The following is a 13,895-nucleotide window of genomic DNA, read 5'->3' as shown; positions in this document are numbered from 1 at the left end:
AAGTTCTTACATAAATTATGTTTTTTCGCTGAGGAGTATCATTCGTTTGGCTTATGAGGAAGCTGGACAGCAGCCTCCTGAGAGGATTACGGCTCGTTCTACTAGAGCTGTTTCTTCATCTTGGGCTTTTAAGAATTAAAGGGACACTGTACCCAAATTTTTTCTTTTGTGATTCAGATAGAGCATGACATTTTAAGCAACTTTCTAATTTACTCCTATTATCAAATTTTCTTCATTCTCTTGGTATCTTTATTTGAACTGCAAGAATGTAAGTTTAGATGCCGGCCCATTTTTGGTGAACAACCTGGGTTGTCCTTGCTGATTGGTGGATAAATTCATCCACCAATAAAAAGTGCTGTCCAAAGTGCTGTCCAGAGTACTGAAACAAACAAAAAACCTAGATGCCTTCATTTTCAAATAAAGATAGCAAAAGAACAAAGAAAAATTGCTAATATGAGTAAATTAGAAAGTTGCTTAAAATGACATGCTCTATCTGAATCACAAAAGAAAAAAATTGGGTTCAGTGTCCCTTTAAGCTTCCAAATTTTGATGTTTTTGCCTCAGCTGAGGCTTCTTTTGGGAGAAAGGTTCTTCAAGCGGTGGTGCCTTCTGTTTAGGTCCGCCTATCTTTAATGTCCCTCCCTATCCATTCTGTGTCCTCTCTAGCTTGGGTATTAGTTTCCCAACAGTAATTGAATGGATTCGTGGACTCTTCATGCCATTGGAAAGAAAACAAAATTCATGCTTACCTGATAAATTTCTTTATTTCCTGGCAAGGAGAGTCGACGACCTGTCCTATTAAATTTAATTTTTTCTTAAATTTCAGGCACCTATATGCCCTAGTGTTCTCCTACCTTTCCTGTATTCCCTCAGCGGAATGACTGGGGGAGTATGGGTATTGGGAGAATGCTTTAGCTTTGGCTGGGTAGTTATTTGCCTCCTCCTGGTAGCCAGGAGGTGAATTTCCTAACGGTAATTGAATGAATGAATTTGTGGACTCTCAATGCCAGGAAAGAAAGAAATTTATCAGGTAAGCATAATAATTTTTTTTTTTTAATTTTTTTCAAATCCTAGTCTGAAAAAAACTACAACATTATATGTAAATGATGAATGCATTTTAGATATTTTGCAATGCATAATTTGTCAAATATGTATTGATAACCGTTTTGGTTGGTAAGAGCATCTGGAATAATATTTTTTTAAGTTTAAAGCTTTATGTAAATTCTTATATTTTCTCATATTAGTCAGACATAGCCTCTGGCTATCCTCCCAGCATTCAACTTTTTCTATTTTTGGGGTTATTAGCTTTTGTAGTTTGTGTACGACTACAAGAAACTAGTAGGTGGTAGTAAAATACTTTTGCAAGTAGTGTGTTAAGCATTAAAGGGACAGTCTAGGTAAAAAAACTACTTTTTTTATGATTCAGATAAAGCATGTAATTTTAAACAATTTTCCAATTTACTTTTAGCACCAATTTTGCTTTGTTCTCTTGGTATTCTTAGTTGAAAGCTTAACCTAGGAGGTTCATATGCTAATTTCTTAGACCTTGAAGGCCACCTCTTTTTAGAATGCATTTTAAAAGTTTTTCACCACTAGATGGTGTTAGTTCATGTATTTCATGTAGATAACACTGTGCTCGTGCACGTGAAGTTATCTGGGAGCAGGCACTGATTGGCTAAACTGCAAGTCTGTCAAAAGAACTGAAATAAAGGGGCAGTTTGCAGAGGCTTAGATACAAGATAATCAGAGAGGTTAAAAGTATATTATTATAACTGTTGGTTATGCAAAACTGGGGAATGGTTAATAAAGGGATTATCTATCTATTAAAATAATAACAATTCTGGTGTAGACTGTCCCTTTAAAGTACAACCAGAATAAAAAAAACATTTGATTGTTCCTGTATGTAGAGAGAAAGACAGTTAATTCAAAATGGAAACAAATATAATCTCTCCTTTTTAATAGGTTATAGAGCTGGTTCAGAAATATGGCCCAAAAAGATGGTCACTAATTGCAAAACATTTGAAAGGAAGAATTGGCAAGCAATGCCGAGAGAGATGGCATAACCATTTAAACCCGGAGGTCAAAAAGTCCTCCTGGACAGAAGAGGAGGACCGCATCATATATGGAGCCCATAAGCGTATTGGGAATCGCTGGGCTGAAATCGCAAAGCTGCTTCCTGGAAGGTATATAAATATATTTTTGTTTCTAAAAGTGTATGGTCTATTGTTGTTAAACCTCTTTATTAAAATTAAAGGGACACTGAACCCAATTTTTTTCTTTCGTGATTCAGATAGAGCATGCAATTTTAAGCAACTTTCTAATTTACTCCTATTATCAATTTTTCTACGTTCTCTTGCTATCTTTATTTGAAAAATAATGCATCTAAGCTTTTTTTTTGGGTTCAGAACTCTGGACAGCCGTTTTTTATCCACCAATCAGCAAGAACAACCTAGGTTGTTCAACAAAAATGGGCCGGCATCTAAACTTACATTCTTGCATTTCAAATAAAGATAACAAGAGAATGAAGAACATTTTATAATAGGAGTAAATTAGAAAGTTGCTTAAAATGTCATGCTCTATCTGAATAACAAAAGAAAACATTTGGGTTCAGTGTCCCTTTAACTGCATACCTGTACATATTAAAGGGATGTCAAACCCCAAATTGTTCTTTCATTATTCATACAGAGCATGCAATTCTACACATATTTTTAAATTTGTTTCATTCTCTTGCTATCTTTATTTAATAAGCTGGAATGTAAAGATTAGGAGTCGGCCCTTTTTAGGTTCAGCTCCCTGGATAGGGCTTGCTTATTGGGGGGCTACATTTAACCCAGGTTCTGAACCAAAAATAGGCTGGCTCCTAAGTTTACATTCCTGCTTTTTAAATAAAGATAGCATGAGAACAAAGAAAAATTAATAATAGGAGTAAATTAGAAAGTTGCTTACAATTGCATACTCTATTTGAATCATTAAAGAACATGTTTTGGGTTTAGTATCCCTTTAACAACAAGAGAACTAATTCTGTCTAAACAAAAAATAGCAGCACATGCTCATGTCTTGTGAGACCTTATTTTTTGGAGATTGGTGATAGGTTAAAAAGTCACTACTGTCGCTGTTATATATTTATCTGTTTTATATCCATAAAAGCAGGCTACTTAAAGATTTTCTTTCTATATGGTTTCTTTATGGGTTTTTTTTTTTTTTTTTCATCTCCCATATGGATTTTGTAGCTAGAGCACTCATTTGAGATTAGTTCAAACTGTTAGCTCACAAAAAAATATGAGTTTTAAAGTGGGTGGCCAGAGATTGGGGGATTAGCATGGAACGGCTAGATTAAAAAGTAAGTTACAGCACATCTTTATTAGAAGTGATCAATTAAAGTCCCTGTAAAATATCGCTTATATTCTGGACCTGATTTTAAAACATGTAAAGTTTACCAGCACTGTAAAGCATTTTAAAGAAAACCTACGTTACATAATGATCGTTTAATGTCCCTTTAATATGTTTTGAGTCTGGAAAGTGGCTTACACAAGAGTTCTTGCTTCCCAAGGAGAGATAAATAGATTAAATCTGAGGACACCTAGTTCCACAATTTAGATATTTCAGTCCAAGACCACCAAGCATGTAAATACCACCAAATAAAAATAGCTAGATGAATGCACTACTCTTGTTTGATTTAAAGGGCAAGTCAACCTAAAAATAATTTTTACATATTTAGATAATGTAGTTAACAATGTCTACACCAAACTGTAGCCCAATTATGCTTTAAATATAATTTTCAAGTAAAAACACTTACTAGTTGTCATCCGGGCATTTTGAAATTGCCTGCCTGATCCCTCCTGTCTCTGACGTCACCCTCCAGCTTCCACTGAGTGTTCCAAGTCGATCCTTCGCGTTCCCGTGCTTTGCTCATGTGCATTGCGCCGGATTCGTCAAGGGGCGGCATTAGAAGCAAGGAACCAAAAAAACAAAAAAAAAAATGCTCAGTAGCAGAGCGGTTGCTATATGCGGCGGACCAGTGTGTAACTATGATGAAGTGAATTATATCAATGCTATATATTTTCTGTATGAAGAGAAAAGAGCACACATAGGATGGGTAAAAGCAAAAGAGAAAAAAACTGTTTAAATATAGAAAGTGTATGACATGGTCAACTGGACTTTAAAAGTTACCTGAAAAGTTTTTAGATTAAAGAGCTTCATTCTACAGGTAATAGGTCCATCCAAAGTCATCCCATTGATTATACAAGAACAGCAAGTGATCAATCCAGAGCATTCTGCCACGCTGCCCCTACTTTCTGGAACTCTTTACCGTGCGCAATCAGAGAGGCACCGTCCATAAAGACTTTTAAAAAAAAGACCCACCTGTTCCATCAGGCATTCAGTCCGCTTATCTGAACTTCAGAAACTCCTAACTTTTATGTCTTATGTTGGTACAGTATATTTGTAAAGTGGTTTGAGTCTCACAGGGAGAAAAGCGCTATATAAATCGCAAATTATTATTATTATTATCTTACACTGTTCATTTTAAGAATGGTACACTACAAGGTTGTCCCCTCATCTTTCATGTTTACATTGTGTATAGAACCTCAAGCTAATCTTATCTAATCTAGCCCAGATATTTTGTGAATATCTTTAGCATCTCAATAATATAAAATATGAATATATATATAAATGCAAATCCCTAAATTTTTCTCTCCTAGAACATAAAGGGAAACAGAACTAAAACAAAATGTATACTTACCTGATAAATTACTTTTCTCCAACATTGGTGTGTCCGGTCCACGGCATCATCCTTACTTGTGGGAATATCTCTTCCCCAACAGGAAATGGCAAAGAGTCCCAGCAAAGCTGGCCATATAGTCCCTCCTAGGCTCCGCCCACCCCAGTCATTCTCTTTGCCGTTGCACAGGCAACATCTCCACGGAGATGGTTAAGAGTTTTGTTTTAAAACGTTTTTTGTGCTTTATTGACAAGTTTAAGCCTGTTTAACATGTCTGTGCCTTCGGATAAGCTATGTTCTATATGTATGAAAGCCAATGTGTCTCCCCATTTAAAATTGTGTGATAATTGTGCCATAGCGTCCAAACAAAGTAAGGACAGTACTGCCACAGATAATGAAATTGCCCAAGATGATAACTCAAATGAGGGGAGTAGACATGATACTACATCATCTCCTACTGTGTGTACACCAGGTTCCGGTGCACCCCGACGCTTTTCCTATACCCAAGCGGGTGGCGGACATAGTGAATAAGGAGTGGGAGAAGCCCGGCATACCTTTTGTTCCCCCCCCCCCATATTTAAGAAATTATTTCCTATGGTCGACCCCAGAAAGGACTTATGGCAGACAGTCCCTAAGGTCGAGGGGGCAGTTTCTACTCTAAACAAGCGCACTACTATTCCTATCGAGGATAGTTGTGCTTTCAAAGATCCTATGGATAAAAAATTGGAGGGTTTGCTTAAAAAGATTTTTGTACAGCAAGGTTACCTTCTACAACCCATTTCATGCATTGTTCCTGTCACTACAGCAGCGTGGTTCTGGATCGAGGAACTAGAAAAGTCGCTCAGTAGAGAGACTCCATATGAGGAGGTTATGGACAGAGTTCACGCACTTAAGTTGGCTAACTCTTTTATTTTAGATGCCGCTTTGCAATTAGCTAGATTAGCGGCGAAAAATTCAGGGTTTGCAATTGTGGCGCGCAGGGCGCTTTGGCTAAAGTCTTGGTCAGCGGATGTATCATCCAAGACAAAATTAATTAGCATCCCTTTCAAAGGTAAAACTCTATTTGGACCAGAATTGAAAGAGATTATCTCAGACATCACTGGGGGAAAGGGCCACGCCCTTCCTCAAGATAGGCCTTTCAAGGCCAAGAATAAGTCTAATTTTCGTTCCTTTCGCAATTTCAGGAACGGACCGGCCTCTAATTCTGCATCCTCTAAGCAAGAGGGTAATGCCTCACAGCCCAAACCAGCCTGGAAGCCTATGCAAGGCTGGAACAAGGGTAAGCAGGCCAAGAAACCTGCTGCTGCTAACAAAACAGCATGAAGGAGTAGCCCCCGATCCGGGACCGGATCTAGTAGGGGGCAGACTCTCTCTCTTTGCTCAGGCTTGGGCAAGAGATGTTCAGGATCCCTGGGCACTAGAAATAGTTTCTCAGGGTTATCTTTTGGAATTCAGGGAACTACCCCCAAGGGGAAGGTTCCACATGTCTCACTTATCCTTAAATCAAATAAAGAGACAGGCGTTCTTACATTGTGTAGAAGACCTGTTAAAGATGGGAGTGATACACCCAGTTCCAATAAAGGAACAAGGAATGGGATTTTATTCAAATCTGTTCGTAGTTCCCAAAAAAGAGGGAACTTTCAGACCAATTTTGGATTTGAAGATCCTAAACAAATTTCTCAGGGTACCATCGTTCAAAATGGAAACCATTCGAACGATTCTACCCACTATCCAGGAAGGTCAATTTATGACTACCGTGGATCTAAAGGATGCGTATCTACATATTCCTATCCACAAAGAACATCATCAGTTCCTAAGGTTCGCCTTTCTGGACAAACATTACCAGTTTGTGGCCCTCCCATTCGGGTTAGCCACTGCTCCAAGGATTTTCACAAAGGTACTAGGGTCCCTTCTAGCGGTTCTAAGACCGAGGGGCATTGCATTAGTACCATACTTGGACGACATTCTAATACAAGCGTCGTCCCTGTCAACAGCAAAGGCTCATACAGACATCATTCTGGCCTTTCTCAGATCACACGGATGGAAGGTGAACATAGAAAAAAGTTCTCTGTCTCCGTCAACAAGAGTTCCCTTCTTGGGAACAATAGATTCCTTAGAAATGAGGATTTTTCTGACAGAGGTCAGAAAGTCAAAACTTCTAAGCACTTGTCAAGTACTTCATTCTGTTCCACGTCCTTCCATAGCGCAGTGCATGGAAGTAGTAGGGTTGATGGTTGCAGCAATGGACATAGTTCCTTTTGCACGAATTCATCTAAGACCATTACAACTGTGCATGCTCAAACAGTGGAATGGGGACTATACAGACTTGTCTCCAATGATTCAAGTAGATCAGAAGACCAGAGATTCACTCCGTTGGTGGCTGACCCTGGACCATCTATCCCAGGGAATGAGCTTCCGCAGACCAGAGTGGGTCATTGTCACGACCGACGCCAGTCTAGTGGGCTGGGGCGCGGTCTGGGAATCCCTGAAAGCTCAGGGACTATGGTCTAGGGAAGAGTCTCTTCTCCCGATAAGCATTCTGGAACTAAGAGCGATCTTCAATGCTCTCAGAGCTTGGCCTCAGCTAGCAAAGGCCAGATTCATAAGATTCCAATCAGACAACATGACGACCGTTGCGTATATCAATCATCAGGGGGGAACAAGGAGTTCCCTGGCGATGAAAGAAGTGACCAAAATAATTCAATGGGCGGAGGATCACTCCTGCCACCTATCTGCGATCCACATCCTAGGTGTGGAAAACTGGGAAGCGGATTATCTGAGTCGTCAGACATTCCATCCGGGGGAGTGGGAACTCCACCCGGAGATCTTTGCCCAACTAACTCAATTATGGGGCATTCCAGACATGGATCTGATGGCGTCTCGTCAGAACTTCAAGGTTCCTTGCTACGGATCCAGATCCAGGGATCCCAAGGCGACTTTAGTAGATGCACTAGTAGCATCTTGGACCTTCAACCTAGCTTATGTATTTCCACCGTTTCCTCTCATTCCCAGGCTGGTAGCCAGGATCAAACAGGAGAGGGCCTCGGTGATCTTGATAGCTCCTGCGTGGCCACGCAGGACTTGGTATGCAGACCTGGTGAATATGTCATCGGTTCCACCATGGAAGCTACCTTTGAGACAGGACCTTCTTGTTCAGGGTCCATTCGAACATCCAAATCTGGTCTCCCTCCAGCTGACGGCTTGGAGATTGAACGCTTGTTTCTAGCAAAGCGTGGGTTTTCAGATTCTGTGATAGATACTCTGGTTCAGGCCAGAAAACCGGTAACTAGAAAGATTTACCATAAAATATGGAAAAGATATATCTGTTGGTGTGAATCCAAAGGATTCCCATGGAATAAGATAAAAATTCCTAAGATTCTCTCCTTTCTACAAGAAGGTTTGGAGAAAGGATTATCTGCAAGTTCTCTAAAGGGACAGATCTCTGCTTTATCTGTCTTACTACACAAAAGACTGGCAGCTGTGCCAGATGTTCAAGCATTTGTTCAGGCTCTGGTTAGGATCAAGCCTGTTTACAGACCTTTGACTCCTCCCTGGAGTCTAAATCTAGTTCTTTCAGTTCTTCAAGGGGTTCCGTTTGAACCCTTACATTCCGTAGATATTAAGTTACTATCTTGGAAAGTTTTGTTTTTGGTTGCTATTTCTTCTGCTAGAAGAGTTTCTGAGTTATCTGCTCTGCAGTGTTCTCCGCCCTATCTGGTGTTCCATGCAGATAAGGTGGTTTTGCGTACTAAGCCTGATTTTCTTCCAAAGGTTGTTTCTAACAAAAATATCAACCAGGAGATAGTTGTACCTTCTTTATGTCCGAATCCAGTTTCAAAGAAGGAACGTTTGTTACACAATTTGGACGTAGTCCGTGCTCTAAAATTCTATTTAGAGGCTACAAAAGATTTCAGACAAACATCTTCTTTGTTTGTTGTCTATTCTGGTAAAAGGAGAGGTCAAAAAGCGACTTCTACCTCTCTTTCCTTTTGGCTTAAAAGCATAATCCGATTGGCTTATGAGACTGCCGGACGGCAGCCTCCTGAAAGAATCACAGCTCACTCCACTAGGGCTGTGGCTTCCACATGGGCCTTCAAGAACGAGGCTTCTGTTGACCAGATATGTAAGGCAGCGACTTGGTCTTCACTGCACACTTTTGCCAAATTTTACAAATTTGATACTTTTGCTTCTTCGGAGGCTATTTTTGGGAGAAAGGTTTTGCAAGCCGTGGTGCCTTCCGTTTAGGTAACCTGATTTGCTCCCTCCCTTCATCCGTGTCCTAAAGCTTTGGTATTGGTTCCCACAAGTAAGGATGATGCCGTGGACCGGACACACCAATGTTGGAGAAAACAGAATTTATGCTTACCTGATAAATTACTTTCTCCAACGGTTTGTCCGGTCCACGGCCCGCCCTGGTTTTTTAATCAGGTCTGATGAATTATTTCCTCTAACTACAGTCACCACGGTACCATATGGTTTCTCCTATATTTTTCCTCCTGTCCGTCGGTCGAATGACTGGGGTGGGCGGAGCCTAGGAGGGACTATATGGCCAGCTTTGCTGGGACTCTTTGCCATTTCCTGTTGGGGAAGAGATATTCCCACAAGTAAGGATGACGCCGTGGACCGGACACACCGTTGGAGAAAGTAATTTATCAGGTAAGCATAAATTCTGTTTTCTTTCCTTTTTCTTTAGAGAGTCCACGATGTCATTCAATTACTAGTGGGAATATCACTCCTGGTCAGCAGGAGGAGGCAAAGAGCACCACAGCAAAGCTGTTAAATGTCACTCCCAAACCCATAATCCCCAGTCATTCTCTTTGCCTCTGTCAATGGAGGAGGTGAAGTTTGGTGTCTGAATAAATGAATTCCTTTTCTCTTGTAAGGTGTATCCAGTCCACGGATCATCCATTGTGGGATATTCTCATTCCCAACAGGAAGTTGCAAGAGGACACCCACAGCAGAGCTGTCTATATAGCTCCTCCCCTAACTGCCATATCCAGTCATTCTCTTGCAACTCTCAACAAACATGGAGGTAGTAAGAGAGAAGTGGTGAAATGTAGCTGTTATTTTACTTCAATCAAAAGTTTATTATTTTTAAATGGTGCCGGAGTTGTACTATTTTGTTCCAGGCAGAAAAATAGAAGAATCTGCCTGTGATTTCTATGATCTTAGCAGGTTGTAACTAAGATCCATTGCTGTTCTCACACATGACTGAAGAGAGAGATAACTTCAGCGGGGGAATGGCGTGCAGGTTATCCTGCTATGAGGTATGTGCAGTTAAGATTTCTCTTGTTATGTGTATCCAGTCCACGGATCATCCATTACTTGTGGGATATTCTCCTTCCCAACAGGAAGTTGCAAGAGGATCACCCACAGCAGAGCTGCTATATAGCTCCTCCCCTAACTGCCATATCCAGTCATTCTCTTGCAAGCTCTCAACATAGCTGGAGGTAGTAAGAGGAAAGTGGTAAAATATAGTTAGTTTTTTCTTCAATCAAAAGTTTATTGTTTTTAAATGGTACCGGAGTTGTGCTATTTTATCTCAGGCAGCATTTAGAAGAAGAATCTGCCTGCGTTTTTCTATGATCTTTGCAGAAGTAACTAAGATCCACTGCTATTCTCACATATGTCTGAGGAGTGAGGTAACTTCAGAGGGAGAATGGCGTGCAGGGTATCCTGCAATAAGGTATGTGCAGTTAAGTTTTTCTAGGGATGGAAAGTTAAAGCCTAAATACAGTGATTTAATAGCGACTAGTATCAGGCTTGCTATCAGAGGTATATACTCTGATTAATGTGCAATATAAAACGTTTGCTGGCATGTTTAATCGTTTTTATATATCCTTTGGTGATAAAACTTATTGGGGCCTAGTTTTTTTCCACATGGCTGGCTTTATTTTTGCCTAGAAACAGTTTCCTGAGGCTTTCCACTGTTCTAGTATAAAAGTTACAGTTGGTGCAGTTAAAATTACAAACTGTGACATTCAGCTTCCCTCAGCAGTCCCCTGCATGCTATAGGACATCTCTGAAGGGCTCAAAAGGCTTCAAAAGTAGGAGCTGTGGCAGTTGTTATGACTATTTAAAAAATATATTTTTCATTTTGTTAATCTGTTTTTTGTATTAAGGGGTTAATCATCCATTTGCAAGTGGGTGCAATGCTCTGCTAACTTGTTACATACACTGTAAAAATTTCGTTAGTTTAACTGCCTTTTTTCACTGTTATTTCAAATTTTGGCAAAATGTATTTCTCTTACAGGACAGTAACCTTTTTTTATATTGCTTGTTAACTTGATTTAAAGTGTTTTCCAAGCTTGCTAGTCTTATTGCTAGTCTGTATAAACATGTCTGACATAGAGGAAACTCCTTGTTCATTATGTTTAAAAGCCATGGTGGAACCCCATAGGAGAATGTGTACTAAATGTATTGATTTCACTTTAAACAATAAAGATCAGCTGTTATCTTTAAAAGAATTATCACCAGAGGATTCTGACGAGGGGGAAGTTATGCCGACTAACTCTCCCCACGTGTCGGACCCTTTGACTCCCGCTCAAGGGACTCACGCTAAAATGGCGCCAAGTACATCAAAGACGCCCATAGCGATTACTTTGCAGGACATGGCGGCAATCATGGATAATACCCTGTCAGCGGTATTAGCCAGACTACCTGAATTCAGAGGAAAGCGCGATAGCTCTGGGGTTAGACGTAATACAGAGCGCGCAGATGTTTTAAGGCCCATGTCTGATACTGCGTCACAATATGCAGAAGCTGAGGAAGAGCTTCAGTCTGTGGGTGACGTCTCTGACTCGGGGAAACCTGATTCAGATATGTCTACTTTTAAATTTAAGCTTGAGAACCTCCGGGTGTTGCTTGGAGAGGTTTTAGCTGCTCTGAATGACTGTGACACAATTGCAGTGCCGGTGTGTACTGACGTTTTTTTCCAATACCTAAAAGGTTTACAGAAATTATTACTAAGGAGTGGGACAGACCCGGTGTGCCGTTTCCCCCCCCCTCCTATTTTTAGAAAAAGGTTTCCAATAGACGCCACCACACGGGACTTATGGCAGACGGTCCCTAAGGTGGAGGGAGCAGTTTCTACTTTAGCAAAGTGTACCACTATCCCTGTCGAGGACAGTTGTGCTTTTTCAGATCCAATGGATAAAAAATTAGAAGGTTACCTTAAGAAAATGTTTATTCAACAAGTTTTTATCCTGCAGCCCCTTGCATGCATTGCTCCTGTCACTGCTGCTGCAGCGTTCTGGTTTGAGTCTCTGGAAGAGGCCTTTCAGACAGCTACTCCATTGACTGAAATACTTGACAAGCTTAGAACACTTAAGCTAGCTAATTCTTTTGTTTCTGATGCCATTGTTCATTTGACTAAACTAACGTCTAAGAATTCTGGATTCGCCATCCAGGCGCGTAGGGCGCTATGGCTTATATGTTGGTCAGCTGACGTGACTTCAAAGTCTAAATTACTTAACATTCCCTTCAAGGGGCAGACCCTATTCGGGCCTGGTTTGAAGGAAATTATTGCTGACATTACTGGTGGTAAGGGTCATACCCTTCCTCAGGACAGGGCCAAATCAAGGGCCAAACAGTCTAATTTTCGTGCCTTTCGAAACTTCAAGGCAGGTGCAGCATCAACTTCCTCTGCTACAAAACAAGAGGGAACTTTTGCGCAATCCAAGCCGGCCTGGAAATCTAACCAGGCCTGGAGCAAAGGCAAGCAGGCCAGAAAGCCTGCTGCTGCCTCTAAGACAGCATGAAGGAACGGCCCCCTATCCGGCAACGGATCTAGTAGGGGGCAGACTTTCTCTCTTCGCCCAGGCGTGGGCAAGAGATGTTCAGGATCCCTGGGCGTTGGAGATCATATCTCAGGGATATCTTCTGGACTTCAAAGCTTCCCCCCCACAAGGGAGATTTCACCTTTCGAGATTATCTGTAAACCAGATAAAGAAAGAGGTATTCTTACGCTGTGTGCAACACCTCCTAATAATGGGAGTGATCCATCCAGTTCCACAGATGGAACAAGGACAGGGATTTTATTCAAATCTGTTTGTGGTTCCCAAAAAAAGAGGGAACCTTCAGACCAATTTTGGATCTAAAGATCTTAAACAAATTCCTCAGAGTTCCATCGTTCAAAATGGAAACTATTCGGACAATCCTACCTATGATCCAGGAGGGTCAGTACATGACCACAGTGGATTTGAAGGATGCTTACCTTCACATACCGATTCACAAAGATCATCATCGGTTCCTAAGGTTTGCCTTTCTAGACTGGCATTACCAGTGTGTTGCTCTTCCCTTCGGGTTAGCTACAGCCCCAAGAATTTTTACAAAGGTTCTGGGGTCTCTTCTGGCGGTCCTAAGACCACGGGGCATAGCAGTGGCCCCTTATCTAGTCGACATCCTGATACAGGCGTCAAACTTCCAAATTGCCAAATCTCATACGGACATAGTGTTGGCATTTCTGAGGTCGCATGGGTGGAAAGTGAACGAGGGAAAGAGTTCTCTATCACCCCTCACAAGGGTTTCCTTCCTAGGAACTCTGATAGATTCTGTAGAAATGAAAATTTACCTGACGGAGTCCAGGTTATCAAAGCTTCTAAATTCCTGCCGTGTTCTTCACTACATTCCGCGCCCTTCGGTGGCTCAGTGCATGGAAGTGATCGGCTTAATGGTAGCGGCGATGGAGATAGTGCCATTTGCGCGCCTACATCTCAGACCGCTGCAATTATGCATGCTCAGTCAGTGGAATGGGGATTACACAGATTTGTCCCCTCTGCTAAATCTGGATCAAGAGACCAGAGATTCTCTTCTCTGGTGTCTATCTCGGGTCCATCTGTCCAAAGGTATGACCTTTCGCAGGCCAGATTGGACAATTGTAACAACAGATGCCAGCCTTCTAGGTTGGGGTGCAGTCTGGAATTCCCTGAAGGCTCAGGGATCGTGGACTCAGGAGGAGAAACTCCTCCCAATAAATATTCTGGAGTTAAGAGCAATATTCAATGCTCTTCTAGCTTGGCCTCAGTTAGCAACCCTGAGGTTCATCAGATTTCAGTCGGACAACATCACGACTGTGGCTTACATCAACCATCAAGGGGGGACCAGGAGCTCCCTAGCGATGTTAGAAGTCTCCAAGATAATTCGCTGGGCAGAGACTCACTCTTGCCATCTATCA

At 41.3% G+C, this 13,895-nt stretch overlaps 1 protein-coding gene across 1 annotated transcript in view; it reads left to right on the top strand.

The window, feature by feature from the left end:
- The window catches only part of MYBL1 (MYB proto-oncogene like 1), a 397,408-nt gene that overhangs the window by 180,247 nt on the left and 203,266 nt on the right, over positions 1-13,895 (top strand). Inside the window, exon 5 of the mRNA XM_053715092.1 lies at positions 1,963-2,183. Within this exon, the coding sequence (XP_053571067.1) occupies positions 1,963-2,183 (221 nt within the window). The remainder of the gene's footprint in view (positions 1-1,962; positions 2,184-13,895) is intronic.

The sequence above is a fragment of the Bombina bombina genome, chromosome 5, assembly GCF_027579735.1.
Source record: "Bombina bombina isolate aBomBom1 chromosome 5, aBomBom1.pri, whole genome shotgun sequence".
NCBI classification, from domain to species: domain Eukaryota; kingdom Metazoa; phylum Chordata; class Amphibia; order Anura; family Bombinatoridae; genus Bombina; species Bombina bombina.
The sequence above is the reverse complement of the archived record's forward strand: the minus strand, read 5'-3'. Positions and strand labels throughout refer to the sequence as shown.